The sequence below is a fragment of the Spermophilus citellus genome, assembly GCF_964194105.1.
Source record: "Spermophilus citellus genome assembly, chromosome: 6".
Taxonomy (NCBI): Eukaryota; Metazoa; Chordata; class Mammalia; order Rodentia; family Sciuridae; genus Spermophilus; species Spermophilus citellus.
In genome coordinates this window covers 40,506,704-40,527,308 of record NC_138187.1, presented here as the reverse complement: position 1 = coordinate 40,527,308, position 20,605 = coordinate 40,506,704, and the positions used below count along the sequence as shown (strand labels likewise).

At 46.7% G+C, this 20,605-nt stretch overlaps 1 protein-coding gene across 6 annotated transcripts in view; it reads right to left on the bottom strand.

Annotated features, from left to right (window-relative positions):
- The window catches only part of PRKAR1B (protein kinase cAMP-dependent type I regulatory subunit beta), a 143,460-nt gene that overhangs the window by 38,497 nt on the left and 84,358 nt on the right, over window positions 1–20,605 (bottom strand). For all 6 annotated transcript variants that reach the window (XM_081297600.1, XM_081297602.1, XM_081297599.1 and 3 more), the window contains 2 exons: window positions 1,328–1,389; window positions 469–515 (listed from right to left, as the gene is read on the bottom strand). In XM_081297600.1, the coding sequence (XP_081153726.1) occupies window positions 469–515; window positions 1,328–1,389 (109 nt within the window). The remainder of the gene's footprint in view (window positions 1–468; window positions 516–1,327; window positions 1,390–20,605) is intronic.

The window sequence follows — 20,605 nt, the reverse complement described above, 5'->3', positions numbered from 1 at the left end:
CTGTGGCAAATGGCAGTGGATGTAAGACTGGCCTGTTCACAAGCTACTGATTTAGAGGTAGCTCCAAGTCAAGCAGAACAGCATGCACCTGCTCTCCATGCTCTGGCCCTCTGCCAAGTGGACAGCCCAGGGCCATGGCTGCCACTGGTACTGCCCACAGCTCCATCGTCCACTGTGCTGCGATGGGGTATTCCTACATTACCTTTTAAATGAAATGTGTTGTTTTTATTGATTGAAACATTAGAAACAGAGCTGGTGCACAGCTCAGTGGTAGAGCACTTGCCTCACATTTGCAGGGCCTGGTTTGATTCCTAGCACTAGGAACAAATAAATAAACAAAACATTAGGATGGCATCACTTAGAGAAATGCTTCAGACCTATGCTTGCAACCCAATGATGAACAATGTGAAGTCTTCAAACCAGACATGGGAAGAAGCCTGTTTTCCAAAAATAGTAATCAATACTCACATCTACTTCCCCTTGGTCAATTACGTAGAAATTATCTCCTTCATTCCCTGCAACAAAGAGAGGAGAGGTGCGTGAGGCCAAGTTGGGACACATGAGTTACAGTGTTTCTGTTTCTCTTGAAACTGTGCCTACATTGTTTAGAGGGGCCAGCAATATCCTGAGTCTCATCCGGGTCAGATGAAACCAGGGCCTCTTACATTCTAGGTAAACTCTCTGCCAATGAGTCACAGCCCACCCACCCACACACATACACACGAGAGAGAGAGAGAGAGAGAGAGAGAGAGAGAGAGAGAGAGAGAGAGAGAGAGAGAGAGAGAGAGAGAGAGAGAGAGAGACAGACAGACAGACAGGCAGATACATTCAGTTATTGGAATGTGTGGGCTCTCTAAAAGATTCATACAAGACAAAATATATGATTAATGACCCTATATATTACATATGGAAACATCTGAAGTTCTCTGATATATATACGTGTGTGTGTGTATACACTGGGGATTGAACCCAAGGGTGTTTTACCACTGAAACCACATCGCCAAACTTTTTATTTTTTATTTTGAGACAGGGTCTTGCTAAGTTGCTTAGGGCTTCACTAAGCTTCTGAGGCTGACTTTAGACTTGCAATCCTCCTGCCTCGGCCTCCTGAGCTGCTGGGACTACAGGTATGTGCCACCACACTCAGCCTCATCCAATGTATTTAATGACAAGTAGATTATGGAAATATATCAGGTCAACTAGAGTTTTGCTAGCTTCTCAGGTTTCACCAGTGAATTTTCTCAAAGACAAACAATGAGTGGTTCATGCTAATATGCTTCAAGTTCACATCTCCTGGGGGCCATGACTCTGAGGTGGCAGAACATACCTTGCTGTATGACTGTCTCCCCGGCGATGTGAGTGACAGGGAACATGGCATCAAAGATGTCACTGAAAAACAAAGCGACACTGATTGGGGCTGCAGGTGGCACCATGAGTTATACCTGCCTCTCTCAATGCATAAACTCCTGCTTCCACTTGCCAGAACACAGCCTTCTTGAAATCAAAGTCATCAGGGAAAATGAGAAAATCCACGTAAGTAGAGGAGCAAGGCTTAACGCCCACCACAGTTCCATGGTTCAGAGATCCCCCCGCCATGGGCCCCGGTATCCCACCCTCCGGGTCCATTCAGCACAGATGCAGCTCACTCTCTGGCTCCTTACAAAAATGGGATCTCATAATACCCTGTGCTTTGGATCTGCTTAAAGAGCAAAAGTCACTATAGATTGTGAACATAATTCCACTGGAACACAGCCATCAATCTCCTTTTTTTTTTTTTTTCCTTTCTTTCTGGGAAGACACTTCTAATCCAAGAGGAATTCTGGACTCTGAATATGGAAATGAGACGTGAGTTCAGTGCCTCTGTGCTGGGAACACAGATCATCTTCCACACACTGACCCCACGAGCCAGTGGCGCTAGGGCATGGGCTATGCCAACCCGGCAGCCTGGCCATCTAATTCTAAATTTAGAGGTGACATGGGCCATTGGAGCAGGATGCCAAGGGAAGTGCAGAGGAGCTGGCACATCCCTGAGCTGGCAGAGGTGCTGGGGAAGTGGGGAAGAAGTGGTTGGCTGGGACAGAGAGCTGTACCTGTTCCTGGCCCCTCCATCTAACCAGGACTGTCACCAGAACATGGTCAGAGACATCAGCACTGCTCCCTTGAAATGCAATAACCACCCCTGGAATGCTTGGCTTCCCAAAATAGAATCTATGGAAACAACACGACAAGGGAAAGTGTGTCAGAGACCCCAGGAAGGACGCACATCACTCTGAAACTTCAAGAGTGGCTTCCTTGACTGTTTTTAAAGGAGATTCTTGGAGGCCTCTGCAGGACTGGTAAGTGGCAGAGGACCTGGGTGCTCACTGGCTCCAGAATGTACAGAGCTGCCTGGGAAGCAAATGCAAAATTAAAGACCCAAACAGTACTGTAGCCTCCCGTTTCCAGGGTCCAGAGAATATAAATAAGTAATTCTTAAAATAGTGGCTGTTTTCTGTCTATTTAAGAAATGCTTCTTTTGAGTTTTTGTTCCTAACTCGGGTAACAACCCAGTTTTGTTTCCTGCCTTCTCTGGGAGAAGCAGGGCAGCGCCCCACAGGGGCTGTAGGGAGGTCACAGCTGCCCCAGGCATCCGTTCCCTGGCGGGTGAATCCTGGCCACTGCATCCCTGGTGCATCTGCAGCAGTCATTTCAGCCCTGGTTTTTTTAAACTGCATTTCTTTAAAACCACAGAATAAGGACTCTCGGAAGGAACAGATCTTTGAGAAATGATTTTACAATTCCTCCCTCATTTAAAACAAAAATCTCAACTCACAGTGGTAAAATATTTTTTTAAATGCCATAAATAATCAAACAGACACTGCATACCCTCCAACTGGCTTGGGCCAGTGTCCTCGTTGTCCCACACCTCCTGTAGACCTCTCTCCTCTGCAAAGCTATCAGGCCTCAAAGGCCCCAGGGCATGGTGGGAGTTGCTACCACCCCAAGCCTGCTCCGAATTGTCACATCACACATGTGCATCCATGAAAAAGGCCATTGTTATTTGATCTTTATCAAAGTAACTTTGGCAATTTTGTTCTCCCTCTTGACCGGTTTTCTGAAGGTCATCCAGGTGAAAACGAACAATTCTGGCACTCTCCTTGAACCACCCAGTATCGCCTGTGCATCCATCCCTGCCCACATCCACATGTCTGCAGTCACAAACTGGGCCACAGTACATATCCCAGAGCTCCCCAGGATTGGGGGTGGGGGGAACCAAAAAAGTCCAACTGCATCCCCCAGGATACAGGGCTTGTACTCTGCTGTGCCGCCATCTGGGCCTGGGCCAAGGCTGGTGTGGGTTAAAACCTTTTTCTGGGGGATTTAGATCTCCAGACTGGGAGGCTTGGTCCTTGGTATCAATCCCAGCAGACTTTTCTGCACACCCAGGTGGGTCTACCAGGTAGCATTCAGTCACCTCTGAATGATGACACAGGTGCCCCTAAACTCCATCCTGGGTAGATGAAGAAGCCACAAATTTTGGCTTTGAACAGGGAGGCTGGGAGAGCCGGGCCCTGGGAGCCTGGTTTCCCTTCAGAAGAGACTTTGTTGTCCTCTGGCTCACAATGGATGAAGGCCTGAGGCTGTGGACTTGAGCTCAGGTCAACTCTGCCCACTCTCTCCACCCAAAGGATGGGCCTCCTTTTCCAGTGTCTGTATCCTTTCAGACAAAACCCCATCCCTTCCCCTCTCTGAGCGCTAATGGCATTAAAAGGCATTGGACTCCTCTGTCCATAAAAAGAAAAACAATTTTCTATCCTGATCCAGAAGATACCTCTGGAAGGTCTTACCAAAGCCACTGGCATAGATTTTAAACCCCCTCACATTTGGGCCCTCACCCCTGCCAAGAGGAACTGGCTTCTCACTTAAGCCTTAGAGGTATGCTGGGTTCCGGGGGTGCAGAAAGCCCTGTGCCCAGGCTCCATGGGAGAGAAAAATAGCAGCTATCACCTCTAGTGGGCACCTAGGACCAGGCTGGGCACTGTCCCAAGAACCCTTCATTCACCCCTTATTCTCTCTACCCATCTCCACAGATCAGAAGTACAGTAAGCTCTGTCCTTCAGACAAGGAAACGGGACACTTTGTTCAAGTTGAACATCTGGAAAGAGGTAAGGCTGGCTTCCATCCTCCTGTCAGCATTAAGCCTGTGTTCCTACTCTGCCACCCTCCCTAATGCCTGGCCTCCCCTGGGTGTTTTAAACTGCATTTATTTTAAAACCACAGAACACCTGGGTGTAGTGTTCTGCATGTTCTGCAAACAGAGCAGGCTCCTCTTCCTTCTTCTTCCATTTCTCTGTCTCTCTCCAATTTTCTCTCACATGCTCCCTCAGTACCCTAGACTGGTTTCTGAGCTGGGAGGCTAAGGACATGAGTGTTTGGGTGGACACCCCAGTTCTTTTCAGGCAAGTGACCAGAAAGGAGCCCAAGCTAGCAAAGCCAGGGCTGGCCCATGGTGCTGGATCAGGATGTTGTCCAGAGATCTGACTATCTTGGGTCCTGTCCATACCCTGGCCTGGATACAAATGAATCCACTGTGTCCAGATCCCAACTCTCACCTGACCCACAGCCCAGAGACCACTGGAAGTCTTCGCCCAAGCCACTCTCCATCTGAGCCTCCCCTGCCTGTAGCACCTCAGTTCTGGTGCTTCTCACCCTCAGGGGTGGTTTCCTGGCTTCTGCCTCCTAATTCTGAGTTTGCAGAATGAAGATCACATTGTCACTGCAGTCCGCCATCTTCAGCCCTAGGACCAACTCACAGCAGGTATGCAGTGCAGTATGATGGAAGGAAGGAAGGAAGGAAGGAAGGAAGGAAGGGAGGGAGGGAGGGAGGGAGGGAGGGAGGGAAAGGAAGTGTGGATGCATGGATAGATGAATGGATGATTGGACAGATGGGTGAGTAAATGGATGAGTGGGAGGATGGATGGGTAGGTAGGTGGATAGGTAGATAAATGAGTGGGTGAGTGGTTGGGTGAGTGGGTGGGAAGGGAAGAGTGAGGAATGGGAAATTAATGGAAGGCTAAATGGCTACAAATACCATTTCTATGAATATTTGTAGCAAATAACAAAGGTTTCCGTGCTACTGACCTTTCAATTATCAGCTCCACATTTAGGAACTCATTTTGGTTTATTTATTTGTTTGTTTTGGGTACTGAGGATTGAACCCAGGGTGTTTAACCCTTGAGCCACATCCCAGCCCTTTCTATTTTTGAGACAGGGCCTACGTTGCTTAGGGCCTAGTTAAATACCTAAGGCTGGCTTTGAACTTGGGTTCCTCCAACCCCAGCCTCTCGAGCCACTGGGATTACAGGCATGCACCACCATGACCAGCAGAAACTTATTTTTAAAAAATAATTGAAGGAATATGAAAAGACAAATGTACAATGATATTCACCAAAGCACTGCTTACATTAAACAAAACCCCCCAAAAAATGTATATTTAAGGATTTGTCAAATGAATCATAGTACTTCTAAATAATATGATAGTGTGTGGTCATTAAAAATAGGGATATGGATACACATGATAAAGAAGAAAGATGTTTACCAGTGAAAAGATACTGTGTGTGTGTGGTTGGGGGGGGGGGGAATGATTAGAAAATCAGTGCAATTTGAAAAAAAAAAAAACCCAAATTTGGTACAGTCTCAGTGACAGCAATTTTCAGGTGCAGGGGGGATGGAGCTGTCATTCTAATGTGTCTTGTGATTGTGTGTACTTCATGTGTATTTTCTATGATCTGTAGTTAATTTATGTATCTATGTTTTTAAAATGATGCAACTCCTCATTGGGAAATTCCACAACTACTACTGAGGGTAGACTTGGGGGCCCTTAACATTTTGAAAGCATCCAGAAAAGGCAAAATCCAGACTTTAAAATGTTAAAACATGCTTATCGGAGTGTGGTGCAGACTCCAACCCCATAATGCACTTGGATGCATATGGGATAGAAACCAGCAGCTTATTCACAGCCAGACATACTTTCAAACTGTCCAATGTGCCAAACACACCTCTAGAACTACATATGCTAAACTTCACGGCCTCTCCTCTAAGTTGCTGCAAGTGAGCAATTTGGCAAAGCTTTTTGACCTTTAAAAGCTTAATATGCTTCCAATACGTGCCGAGGAGGCTCGGGGTTCCCCAGCAAGGGCCCTGCAGGAGGATCACATGCTAAGATGTGGCAACCAAGTCCCCTTCTCTCGGCAACTGTCACATACTTCTTCTTGAACAGAAAGGGATCCTGGGTCTCAGCAAGTACTCATACAGGAATCCTCAGCTAAGGATGTGTTTCCAGAAACCCCCTCCCAACAATTCTCCCCCAAACCCTTGGGCAGGTATGGCAGTGGTATAGTATGAGGGTAGTGACCAAATCAGTGGACACATGCATGGCCCAGGTAACGTGACTGTGATCCTCCTGTCATTGGGGCAGGACAGAGGGTCCTGAGCACACAGGGAGAGAGCCATTCCTGCCAACCATGCCCTGCACACCCAGCCAGGACAGACAGACACAGGTTCAGTACCTCCAGAGATCCACAGAAAGCAAGTCCTAGGCCACTGTCAGGCTACATGCTGTCAACCTTTAGTGTCACTTTCCATGAATAAAACACACAACAGTATATCCAAAACAGAACTGATCTGCCTCCCTGGACAACTGCAGGATGGGGTGACACAAGCTAGGACTCCTGGCTTTGGAAAAAGCCCCTACTTCCTAAAGCAACTCTGTATTAGAGCACCAGCAACTGACCCCAGTCCTGGGCTGTACCCAGCACCCTCCACCCAGGAGCAAACCTCATCAACATTCCTGCACTCACCTTCACAACTAGGGCCCCTTATTTTTCCCACCCTACAGATGGGGAGATGGAGGCTCAGAAGGCAGAGAAGGTGCAGCAAGTCTGGGCCAGGGTAGCAGGCCCTGAAACCTATGCTACAGCCATCATTGAGGGCCCCAGAATGTACCAGGGACCATGCTGGGTAGGACTCTAGGCCCTATGGTGCAGTGGGTCCACCATAGGATCCTGCCTCCCTGCCCCCCTGCACTGGAAACAGCCCCCCACTCTCATAGCAAGATGAGGCCTCTGCAGAGATGTTCTGAGGGCCCCCCAAAGGTCAGAGGCTGCCTGGACAGAACACTCCATTGACCACAGATCTCTGTAGATGGGAGCAAAGGTACACAAGAGCAAAAGAGGCAGAAGGCATGAACCATATCTACAGACCCATCCACCTGCATACATACCCATGTGCTCAGCACGCAGTGGAGCCCTAGGGGTAGGTCTCCACTGTTCCAACAGCACAGACTGTCCATCCGACCACACCCCTCCTCCAGCATCCTTTCTTAAACCTTGGGTGCAAACATGTAGCCCTCCGCTCCCAATGCTCACTGACTGTTCTTGTTTTATTTATATAGTTATTCCCCTCCACTCTCAGTCCACCTGAGCTAAGACATTTGTGGTATCTCCTTTTGTCTGTTTGTTTTCTCTTAAGACAGATCTTGATCCCATAAAGAGTTTTGTGCTTCAGCCTCAGGAAGCATGATGCATCTTGGGTCTGCCTGGGTCAAGGCAACACACATGGGCTGTAGTGTGAGTTCCATTTACTGTGTGCTTCTTAGCTCTATGTCTGGGCTTCTCTTCGAGGGTCTGTTTTCTTTGGCACGCTTCCTCTCCTGTTCTCACTGTCTGCCCATCTTGACAGCAGGTTGGTGTCTTTTTTTTCCCTGACAATTCATAGGAATACTTGTCCATTTTAGATTTTGCAAATTTTTTTTTTTTTTTTTTTTTTTTTTGCAATTAGCTTCCTGTCAGTGTTTGCATGTGCCCTTGGTCAAGCAGATTTCTTTCATCCGTTTGTCCACTGTAGGCTTAAGAAACTGCTCCCAACAACCACATCACCAAATACAAGCCTTTATTTCTGTGTTATTCAGCTTGGGCCGCTATGACAAAGCACCATGGATCAGGCAGCTTAAACACGACATTTGTTTCTCACCATCCTGGGAGCCAGAAGGAAGTAGAAGTGCCAGCAGGTTCGTTCCATGAGGACCTGCAATGCCACCTTGTCACTGTGTCTTCGCATGGCAGAAGCAGCTCTGGTCCCTATATCCCCTTATATGGCCACTAACCCTGTCAAAGGGCCCCATCCTCATGACCTCCAAAAGGTTTCATCTCCAAATGTCACATTGGGGGTCAGGGCTTCAACATATGGAATTGGGGGAAGGGCACAATTCAGCCCATAGCAATTACCTTCTGCTAAATACATCATTTCCACATCCATTTTTGGTCTTTAGTCAATCCCATAGGGGACCAGTCCTGTCTGTTCCTAGACAGTCAATTTCCCTGGCAGGTTACTCATCAATCCATCACTACTGCACACACAACACAGTATCCAGGGGCCCATTCTGGAGTTCTAACCCCCCAGGACCTCAGAATGGGACCTAACTTAGAAACACAATCCCTACGGGTGTCATTAATTAAACAAGGTCATACTGGAGGAGAGGGAACCTAATTCAATATGTCCCATGTTGTTACAATGGGGATACACACATAGGGAGACGGTCTCGTGAATAAGCACAGGAGAAGATGGCCATCACTGAGTTGAGGGCAGAGGCCAGGAACAAAGCCTCCCTTACAACCCTCAGGAGGGTCAAACCAGCCCACACTTTGATCTCGGTCTTCCAGCCTCCAGAACTATACCACCAAGTTTGTGGTATTCTGTTACAGCAGCACTAGAAAACTGATACATGGTTTCCTGTATAGTTGCTCATTTAATTCTCACAACAACCTGTAACATTTATTATCATTGCTCCCATTTTCCTCTTTTGTGGGTAAGGCAACTGAGGCGCAGAGAGGCTAAGGAACTTGTGTGAGAGTTCACAGCTACTAAGTGGTAGTAGGTGGATTCAAAACCAAGCAATCTGGCTCCAAAGTCCTTGCTCCAGCTACTGCCTTGAATGGCTTCTCACATTTGTAAAGCATTAAGCTACCACATGTTCTTTCAGGTCTCTGTTATGGTTTAGATGTGGTGTCTCCCAGAAGCTCACATATGAGAAAATGCAAGAAGGTTTGGAGGAGATTGCATTAGAAGCTTAACCTAATCAGTGAAATAATCCCTGATGGGATTAATTGAATGATAAATGGAAGCAGGTAGGGTGTGGCTGGAGGAGGTGGTTCATTGGGGGCGTGGCTATTGGATATATATTTTGTATCTGGCAAGTGGAATCTGCTTTCTGATCACCATGTGAGCTGCTTCCCTCTGCCACATTCTTCCGCCATGAGTTCAGCCTCACCTTGAGCCCTGAGGAATGGATTCTGTGGCTATGGGTTGAGAGCTCTGAAACTGTGAGCCTTAAATAAACTTTTCGTCCCCTACTGTTGTTCTGGTTGGGTCCTTTTAGTCACAGCAGCAAAAGAAGCTAAAACCCCGTCCCCTGTCATGGTCCCATTGTCTCTTTCTGCACCTGCCCCCTGCTCCATGGAGGACAGGGCCTCTTCGTGTGCTTTCTGGTAGAATGAGCCCTCTTCCGTTTCCAAGATGACTGAGCTACCTCCTTTATATTCTAGATTGTGTTTACTGCCTCCCATAATCCAGCTGCCATTCCAACCAGGACTGCTCTGAACCTACAAATTAATTTGGGGAAAAACAATATAGTGGCATGGTCTCACTCCAGCAAGACCTCCTTTCATTCAGGTATCTCATGTCCTCCAGGCAGGTCTGAAACTGTCTCCTCAGCTCTCCACCCCATAACCTTTCCTAAACAAACCTACTTCCAGTGATCGCAGCTAGGTGTCCCCTGAGTGCACCCCACTCCTGCCTCTACCTCCCCTCACTCTCCTAGACCCCGGGCTGCCATGCTGCTGTTCTAACAGGGGTCTGATGGGGAGGAGCAATTGATTTTCTTATTGACAGATTAAAAACTGCCTGTAGCTATGGATCGCTTGAGTTTCCTAATCCTGATTTCTATAAATTGGGATTGCACAAATCCTGCTCAACACTCATAATAAACTTGAGAGTTCTTCTGTCATTTCATGTGGACTTTCACAGAGATGACGCTATTTGTCTTCTCTATTTTCTTCCAATTCTTATACCTTTTTTTTTTTTTTCCTCCTGGGAGCAACCACAGATGGCCTTCTAAGGGCCTGGAGCAGAGCTCCTCTGCTGGGATGTTTGCTGACTTGTGTGTGAGACCTGCACTAAAGGAGAGCTCCCTCCGTTCTCAGTTGCTAAGAATCTCTACCATAAACACTTGCGGAGCTTTGGGGGATTCTCTTCCACACCACAGCACACCGTATGGTTTCTTCCAGCCCCATAAGGTGCTCTACGGGATGCAGCGATCTGAAGTCCAACCACCTTAAGTTCTGGATAAACCTACCTAATCACAGTGTGGTTTTCTTTTAAACACACTGTTGCATTTGCTTGGCTATTTAGGATTTTTTTCCCACCTATATTCATAGTGAAATGGGCCTGTGGTTTTCTTTGCTTCTGTATCTTTATGGAGCTCTGGGGTCAAGATCATACTAGCCTGGGACACTGAGATGGCAGCTTTCTCTCCTTTTCTATTTTCTACAACAACTTGCAGAAGTGAGACTGGACCACTTGTTGAAGTCTGACAACCCTCTTGGTGAAGTCCTCAGGATTGAGCCTCCTGGGGAGGGGGATCCAGGCTTCCTGAGGAGGGGGTTCAGGCCTGTGATCACATGAGGTTCTTAGTACCTCTCCAGATTTGCTGGTGTTTTTTTTTAACAAGCCAACATTAGTGCTACTTTCAAAGTTACCTCCCAGCATTTAAAAATGGAGGGTTTTGTATAATTTTTTTTTTAAATTTAAGCCAAATAGAAGGTCTGACAAAATAGGGTCTCACCAACCAAGAACTTAGGCCCCTCCCAGGCCCTGACACCCGCTCTGTTCCTGATCCCTCCTCCCAGGTTCTCTCTGGGGCTTGCCCGTGAGCCTCCACTCTGGGTGGCTTGTGGCATCATGTCAAGGAGCAGGAGTCATCTCTGTGGCACTGCTTCCTTTTGGCATCCCCCCCTCGTATCTGGTGCAACTCCTGAACTTGCCTGGAGGGACCCAGGGAGCTGCCTAAGGAGCCTCCTGCTGCAAGACAGTTTGTAACAGGCCTCCCCTGGGCCCATCCAGAAGAGTAACAGTGCTTGGGAAGCACTTTGCAAACCACCCTCAGGGACTGAGCCCTCCTCCCATGTCCAGATGTGTCTCAGGACCACCCCTTCCAACTCCAAAAGGCATGCTTTGTGGCCACCAGGGCAAGAATCCCACACAGGTACAGCTCCTTTATTCTTTTCTCAGTTTGCATTCTTAATACATCAGGAACTGCAGCTGGTGGAGACTGACAGGAAAACACCACCACCCTGCAAATAAGCCTGCTTAAGCAAACAGGTTTGGCCAGTTCTGAGAGCTGGGTGCCCCAAAGAGACGGAGGAGGGGGACCTGACAGCCAATCCAAGCAACATCTGGACTTGAGCACCTGACCTCAGCAGGGCTGGGGCACAGTGGGAAATGCACTGGACAGAGATGGAATCAGGAGATGGCCACTGCACAGTCCACACACCTCCCACCACAACAATCCACATTTCTGCATTTTAGAAATGCCCCCTAGAAGTTAAAAAATAATAACAATAATATAATAATAATAATACAAATAATAAAACAAATTTCTGAAACTTTTAAATCAAAGCATCATGACATTGAATGCAGAAAAAGTGAATGTGCCAGGACCATCTCCAGTAATAAAGCAAACTGAATTGCTTTATTAATAAATTAATTGATTGATTAATAATAAATAAATAAATAAACCCAGCATCTCCATTTCTGAGTGTATGTATGTGTGTGTGTATATATATATATATATATATATGTTTTTGGATTAGGGATTGAACCTAGGGCACTTTACTACTGAGCTACATCCATAGCCCTTTTTTTAAAAAAAAATTTATTCTGAGATAGGGTCTCACTAAGTTGCTTGGGACCTCACTAATTCAGGGTGGAGGCACTGAGGAGCACTTGACCAATGAGCTACATTCCCAGCCCTATTTTGTATTTTATTTAGAGACAGGGTCTCTCTGAGTTGCTTAGTGCCTCCCTAAGTTGCTGAGGCTGGCTTTGAACTCGTGATCCTCCTGCCTCAGCCTCCTAAGCCACTGGGATTACAGGTGTGCACCACCATATCAGGCTCTGAGTTTTTATTTTTAAGAAAGCTCTTTATTTTGAAAATTTTGAAATCTTTCTAGGGATGGGGAGACAAGTCAGAGCCAGGAAAGTGTTTACACCCTGGCTAACTTAGAAAGAGAACATGAATACGCACAGCAAAAAAAGGTGCAAAATATTGACATTGAAACAGAAGGAAATTGTGAGTGATGAGAACAAAACATTAAAAAAAAAAAAAAAAGGACTCCACTGAGCGCAGAAGACCTGTCCACTGTGCAGAATGATATGTTTTCTGACTTGGAAATGACACTGCAAAGAAGACAAAGAGAAGCCACTACAGCTAACATCCACCCATCTCCTCGGCTATGATTCTGTGCCGCCCTCACCTGGGAAGAATCTCCCATCAGTGCTGGTTTGGACTTTTGGTCAATGTTATTTAGAGAAAGGAAGCCCCTAGGCCCTGGGCAAGCCCTGGAGCTCTGGCACCACGGTGTCGCCTGTTTCCTTCTGGCTGTCCCCTGCTGGCTGTCCCCGCCTGAGCGAGGGCCACTAGGCCCCAGACACAGTGTCCCCAGTTTGCATTTGGTCTCTTCAACTGTTTGGGTGAAGCCCACTCTGTTTCTCTGTTGACTGCAAGTTTCCAAATAATCCTCTCTAAACAGCAATAACTCAGTCCCAGCCTGGGCTGCTGTAGGAAGCAGAGCCATCAGCTCAGAGCAGTGTTTATGAATCCCTCTGCACACAGGGCCTGGGGCCATCTTGTCAAATTTGAGTCCTTGACTGCAAATATCTGGCACTGGAGAAAGAAGCACAAGATGCCCAGAATGGGGCTGGGGATGTGGCTCAAGCGGTAGCGCGCTCGCCTGGCATGCGTGCGGCCCAGGTTCGATCCTCAGCACCACACATACAAACAAAGATGTTGTGTCCGCCGAGAACTAAAAAATAAAAATATTAAAAATTTTCTCATTCTCTCTCTCTCTCTCTCTCTTAAAAAAAAAAAGATGCCCAAAATGCAGGGTGGGGACACATCCATGGAGTCCCAGAACGCGGGTACAAGTCACATGTCCACTCTACCCTGTCGACCTAGGGAACACAGTTGAGGATCTGAAAAATCTCCCATTCACTCTCAAACTTTCAAACAGTATCAGCCATCCACAGCTCTGGCCATGGTGTCCAGCCCTGGACATTCACAGCAGCCATAGATGCCCAGGTCCACCTGGTCTTCTGAAGCAGAACATGCAGGTTGAGTTTGAAGAACATGAACTTTTCTCTGAAAACGTGCCTGCCCATTGGGTCAGCTGGGTGTCTCTGTAGCACCTCCTCCACAGAGGAAAGGAGCCACAGGCTGTGTATCATCGTGGAAATCAGAAACACCCAATAGCTGGGGATTGGTTAATTAAAGATGGAATAAAAGAGTCTGCAGAGAAACATTTAAGGAAGCTGATGACGTTCTTTACAGGTCTACTGAATTATACAAAGTGCTATAAGATAAAATCTAATGGAGCCACAATAAAAAACAGAAAAATACATATTGGGGACAGGGGGATGAGTGGTACTGGGGGTTGAACCCAGTAGTGCTTTACCACTGAGCCACATCCCCAGCTTATTTTATTTTTTATTTTGAGACAGGATCTCACTAAGTTGCTTAGGGCCTCGCTAAGTTGCTGAGGCTGGCCTTGAACTTGCGATCCTCCTACCTTGGCCTCCAGAGTCTCTGGGATTACAGACGTGTGTCACCACGCCCAGCACAAATACACTTTTTTTATAGTTGAAGACTTCAACACCCCTCTACCAGTCACTGACAGATTGAGCTGGCAGAGTCAGTAGACACAGGTGAGCTGAGCAGTACCGTTGATTAACTGGATTTAGCTGACATTTATAAAACACTTCACCAAACAAGAGCACAACACTCATTCTTCTCAAGCTCACATGAAACAGTCCATAAGACAGACCACATCCTGGGTCATAAAACACACCTGAGCAAATATAAAAGATACAAATCATACATCGTGTGCTGCCAGATCACAACGGAACAAAGCTAATACCAAGAGCAGAAAGATAACTGGCGAAATCTCAAAGTGTGTGGCGATTAAACAGCACACTTCTAAATAACACATTGGCCAAAAAAGAAGGCTCCAGAGAAATTGAAAAATAAATGGAACAAAATGAAAATATAACATCCAAATCTGTGGGATAACAGTAAAAGCAATGCTTAGAGGAAAATCTGTAGTGTGCATTTGGAAAAAAGATCTAAAACCTACGCTTTTCACCTTGGGTAGCTACCAAATAAAGAACCAATCAAATCCGAAGCAAATCAAAGAGAAGAAATAAGAAAAGATATCAGTGGAATTGAAGCAGGAAAGTAATAAAGTCAATGAAAACAAAGTTGGTTCTTTGAAAAAAAATCAATAAAAATCTATAAGCTCCTAGACAGACTAACCAAGGAGGGGAAAAGGAGAGAAAGACAAATTTCTAACATCAGAAATAAAAGGGGGGACATTACTACATATCTGAGAGCATTAAAAGGATGGTACAGCAATTTTAGGAGCAACTCTATGTCCATACACATTGAAAAGTGAGACAAAATGGGACAAAATTCACACAAGATGAGCTTGACAATCCAAATAGGCCTGTATCTTTGTAAATAATTGAATCAATAATTATTAACCTTCTAAAACAGAAAGTGTCATGCCCAGACAGGTTCACTGGTAGATTCTACCAGATATTGAGGAAGAAATAATACCATTTCTCCATAATGTCTCCCAGCAGATAGAAGCAGAGGAAACTTTCTACCTCATTCTACGAGAACAGAATTAACGTGAAAACCAGACAAAGACATTACAGGAAAGGAAAATTACAACCCAATACCGCTCATTAATATAGATGTAAGTTCTCAACAAAATATTGGTAAATTGAATCTTACAATGTATAAAAAATAATTATACAACATGGATAAGTGGGATTTATTCCAAGCACGTAAATCAAGTAAAATAATCAATCACATCAACAGGCTTAAGAAGAAAAATTACATGATCATATCAATAGATGCAGAAAAAGCATTTGACAAAACCTAGCACCTACTTACAGGAAAAACAACAACAACAACAACAACAAAAACCCTCTCAGTAAATTAGAATCATAGGGGACTCTGTGCTCAATGATGAAAAAACTCAGAGCGTTCCTGCTAGGATCAGGAACAAGGCCAGCACGTTCCTCTTACCACTGCTTTCCAATATTGTGCTGGAAGATCTAGCTAGTGTGATAAGACAAGAAAGAAAGTGAAAATTATATGCAGATTGGAAAGGAAGAAATAAAACTGTCTTTCTGCTCAGATGATATGAGTGTTTATGTAGAAATCCCCCAAAAATCAACCATGATGAGAACAATGAACTCTGGAACTAAAAAGTGACCCCAACAGCAAGGTTGCAGGATACAAGGTTAATATACAAGAATTAATGCTTTCCCACACACCAGCAATGAGCAATTGAAACTTAAAAACACAACCCCACTTATATTTGCACCAGAAAAGAGCAACATTTAGTTGTAAACCTAATAAATGTGTACCTGATTGATATGACAAAACTATAAAATTCTGATGAGAGGAACCAAAAATCTAAACAGAGGAAGAGATAGAAAAACTCAATAAGGTCAAGATGTCAGTTCATCCCAACTTGATCCATGCAATTCCCACCAAAATCTCAGAAAGTTATTTTGTTGTAGCTACCAATAAGTGAGTTCTGGTATTCAGATGGAAATGCAAAAGACCCAGAATGACCAATACAATACAGAGGCAAAAGAACAGTTGGAAAAACGAGACACCCCCTCCCCCAAGACAGAACAGAGCTACAGCCATCAAAACAGCATGGAAATGGTGAGAGCAGACAGATCAACAGGATAGAAGAGAAAACCAGAAGAGCATCCACACGAATGGAGTCCCAGGGAGAGATCTCTCCAACAAATGGTGCTGAAACAACTTGACATCCATGGGGGAGATCTAGACCCAGACCTTACATCTTTCACAAAACTTAATTCAAAATGGACCCCAGGTCTAACTAAAACACAACAAGACTCCTAGCAGATAACAGAGAAGATGATCCAGGTGACCTTGAGCTTGGCAATGATGTTTTAGATACAACACCAAACACGAGTTCCATGAAAGAAAAAAAAAAAAAGATAGGTGAGACTTCCTTAAAATTAAAAACTTGGGCTTCACAAAACACACTGTTAAGAGACTGAGAAGATAAGCCCCAGAACAGGAATCAATATTTGCAATACACATAGATAATAAAGAGTATTGATCCAAAATATCTAAAGAACTCTTAACACTCGCAATAAGAAAACAACCCAACTTAAAAACGGGCAAAATATCTAAAGAGATACCTCACCAAAGATTTCCAGGGGGCAAGTAAGCATATGAGAAGTTGCTCAATACCATCTGCCATCAGGGAATTACAAACTAAAACAGCAATGAGATGCCACTGCGCGTTAGTCAGAAGGGCCAGGTTCAGCACACAGGGACCCTCACCCACTGCTGGGGGAGGTGCAGAATGTGCAGCCACTCTGGAAGATGGTTTGGTAGTTTCTTACAGAACTAAGCACATGCCTACTGTGTCATCCAGCAATGGTGCCCCTCGGCATTTACCCAAATTAGTTGGAAACTTACGGGCAAGCAAAAACCTGTGTACGCGAGTGTTCCTAGCCTGTTCATAACTGCCACAAATGAGAAGCAGCCAACACGTCCATCGTTAGGTGAACTGTGATATATCCATACAAGGAGCGATTTCATGAGGCAAAAAGAAGTGAGCTGTCAAGTCACAAAAGATACAGAGGAATCTTACAGACATAAGTGAAAGAAACCAAGTTTAAAAAGGCTACTTCCTGCAGGGTTCCAACTCTAGCACATTCTAGAAAAGATACCATCATGACATCAGAGGTTGCCAGGGGCTGAGGGAGAAGGGATGAAGGTGGAGCACAGAGGACTTCAGCCAACATTTCCCATGACACTGTAATCAGATGTTTGGCGAAACTCATAGAATGTACCATGCCAGTAATGGACCCCAATGTAAAAGACAGACTTATTTTTTTTTTAATTTTTAGTTGTAGATGGACACAATGTCTTTATTTTGTTTATTTAATTTTTTTTATGTGGTGCTGAGAGTCGAACCCAGTGTCTCACACATGCTAGGCGAGCACTCTACCACTGAGCCACAACCCCAGCCTCTTACCCCCCCAAAGATGGACAATGAATAGATGCTGCCTCATGGATTGTAATGGAGCATGCAAACGCAGGATGAAGATAATGGAGGAAATGATGGGCAGAGGGATAACATGGCAGCTTTGCTTTCTGCACAATTTTTCTGGAAACCTAAAACTGCTGGAGAAAATAAAGTGTATTATTAAAAAAAAAAGTGGGTTCAAACAGCATGTGTGGTATGATCAGATCTTTCTAAATGTACAGCATGGTCCACAGGAACTGCAGGCAGCAGGACTAGGCAGCAGAGAATCATGGGCATGTTTTATAGTTTTTTCTTGATCATGGCGTAGATGAACAATGTATTCCTTGGTTTTTCTTGTAAATAGAATATACTGTTTGAGTAATCTAAAAAAATTCGATCTTAAAAAAAATGGATTTTTTAATGGACACTGGCAGAGTGGAGTGGTGGATCCACAGGGAGCTGGTGTTTGCTGAGCACTCACAGGGGCTTCCAGGGGCTCTCCTTCTACCTCGAACTTGGTAAGTAAGGAAACCGAGGCTGAGACAGGTGTTGACTCCCCCAGGACCACACAGTGTGTCAACAACAGGCTTAGGCCCAGTTTGATAGGAAATGGATCTGAGCAGTGGAAATATGAGGTTAAGGGAATAATTCTATAAACTAGGCCCACTGGGCTACCCCACATACTCTTTTTTTTTTTTTAATAAAAAAGCAATTTACCTGCAGCCCTGCCTGGCTTAAGTCAACCGGATACGTTACATTCCTCAGCAAACAACCTGTTATCTGCAGGAGAAATATGGACCCGAAATGCTGATAAAAAGAACACAAGTTACCCTGAAGCGGGACAGGAGGAGGGTGGCCTTTGTGACCCTTACACAGACAGATCCCAGAGCTCAGGGAGATAAGGATAATTCCCTCGAACCATAAAATCTGTAAGAACAGGTTTAGAAATTAGAAATGAAGCATGGGCTAGAGGTGTCATGGCGGAGGAGACTGGAAAGTCTGATATCACCCTGCCGTTTGTCCAAAGTGAAGATGTAAACTTGGGTGGGACTCTGGAAACTTCGCTGGGATCCCACAACAAAAGTGGAAGGCAGGAGAGCCCTATAGAGGACTCTGAGAGGACTCCTTTCTCCCCGAGAGTGTCCCCTTTTCCCTTCTTCCATCCCTTCTATAATCTCATGCCTACGACTCTGAGCTACATGTCTGAAGTCTTTCTGGTGTGATTGACAGGAGCGGGATGAGAAAGGATGGTCGTGGCTGCCTCAGCTCAGTGGCATGTAATAAGTAGAGAGCTGCAAAGATCCATGCCACCCTGCTTGCCCATGACTGCTCCACCCTCCATGGAGGGACAAGGACCAACACCCACGGGGAGCCCCCAGGACCAAACCTGGCTCTGCATCTAATCACTCCATCCTGGGGGCACCAGTGCCCACCCCTGGGTGAGCCACACGAGTGCTGTTGTAGCAGCCACGAGGGGATTCAAGAGCCACCCACTGTGCTCCCCTCTGACGTAGCCCTCACAGTGTTTTCAGAGAGCCTACCATATGCCTGTCACTGTGCTGAGCCCTGGGAATGATGCAGTCCCAACCTTGTAAAGTCAACTGCAAAATGGGAGTGGCCGCCAAAGAGGATGGTTTCTGTCATTCATTCATTCAACAAACATGACGGGCCTCACCCCAGGGTGACAGCTGTGGCTGGAGGGAGAGTAGAAACCATCTGCCATCTTCACCTCCCAGCAAGGACTAGCAAAAGGGACCCACGCTGCTGTGCGAACATCAGTCGGCACATCGCGGCTTCCTTGGCACTGGGCAAGGCAGGCAGGAGAAGCAGCATCTGGTTCTAGCACATGGTCGACCAGAGACAGCGATGGCCTCCAAGGTGCATCCCACATGGAGCCGAGCACGGGGCTGGAAACATCATCTCCTCTCACTGAAGGACTGACAAATGGGACTTGGAGCCACGGGAACAGGTCCCCACGTGGCCGGCAGGGTGGGAGGCCATGATTGCCAGGCCCCAGGGTTCAGCAGAGGTCAGGCAGGGTTGCCTCCCCGGATTTTCTTCCAGAATGTCATTCCTGGAAGAGGAAATAGGCCAGCTGTTCTGCAGACAGTTGCCTGGGGCCTTTCCAACTAAAGGAAGAACAAAGACAGGTGCGGGATGCTGCCGCCAGAAACAGACTCCACCGCACCTCCATCTAAGCCAGGCCTGGGCCTGTGCAGCTTCTCCATGGGCAGGCTGACTGGCAACTCAGGGCAAAGTGCCCACCAGAGAGTGAGTTTGGGTTCCTCCGTCCTCAGCAGACTGGGCAGAGGTTTGCAGTGCTCGAGATCCTTGTCCATCTCAGTCCACCAGGCCTCCTCACAACCTGCCCCTGCCCCATGGTCCTCAGAGTAGTTATGCAATGGTCCCCATCATGCAACACACTGGGGACCTGGTTCTGAGCCCCTCCTGCAGGGGTGGAGACTTGCTTCTCTCTGCAGCCCAGGACAGGTGTCCATGTTGCCAACCCAAGAGGATGCAATGTCTCGGAAGCCACAGTCACTGCGGGACCTATCACAGCAACTCAGGTGTGGCCCCAGGAGTCAGAGCTGGCAAGAGAAGTCCCCTCCCCAGAACTCCTGTTACACAGGCCACATCCAGCATGGGTGGAAGTCAGAGATCCCGAGATGTTCACAGTTCCCCACCTACCCGCCACCTTCCTTCCCTGTCACACAGCCCCGCACCCCACGCCAAGGCAGGGGATGTTCTCTGGGCTGAAGGTGCCCTGCAGACTTCAAGTCCACAGCCATCACAAGATTCCAGCAGCCAGCGTTGCCGCAGTCATCAGACCTGGCTCCAAGCGTGTGGGCTGAGAGCCGCAGCAGCAGCCCTGGGAATAGCTGGCCCGGCTCTGTGGGTCAGGAGGGGTACGCTTTCTTTCCACAGTTGCAAAACCAATCACTGGCTCCCAGCACTGCTTCAAAGTGCAGCCCCAACCTTGGACAAGAGCAGGAGCCAGACGCACCTACCACCAGGTCACTTCAGGGGTGCCAAGGGGGACAAAGGGGACCAGCCAGGCCAGGTGAGGGTAACCATGGCTCCCAACAGGTAAGCAGCTAAGAAGGTGGGTGGGTTGGCAACCCATCTGCAGGGGAGACCCAGTCCCATGGTCATCCTACAGAAAGTGCTCCAGCTTGGGGCTGGAGAACAGGGCCACCAAGGACCCT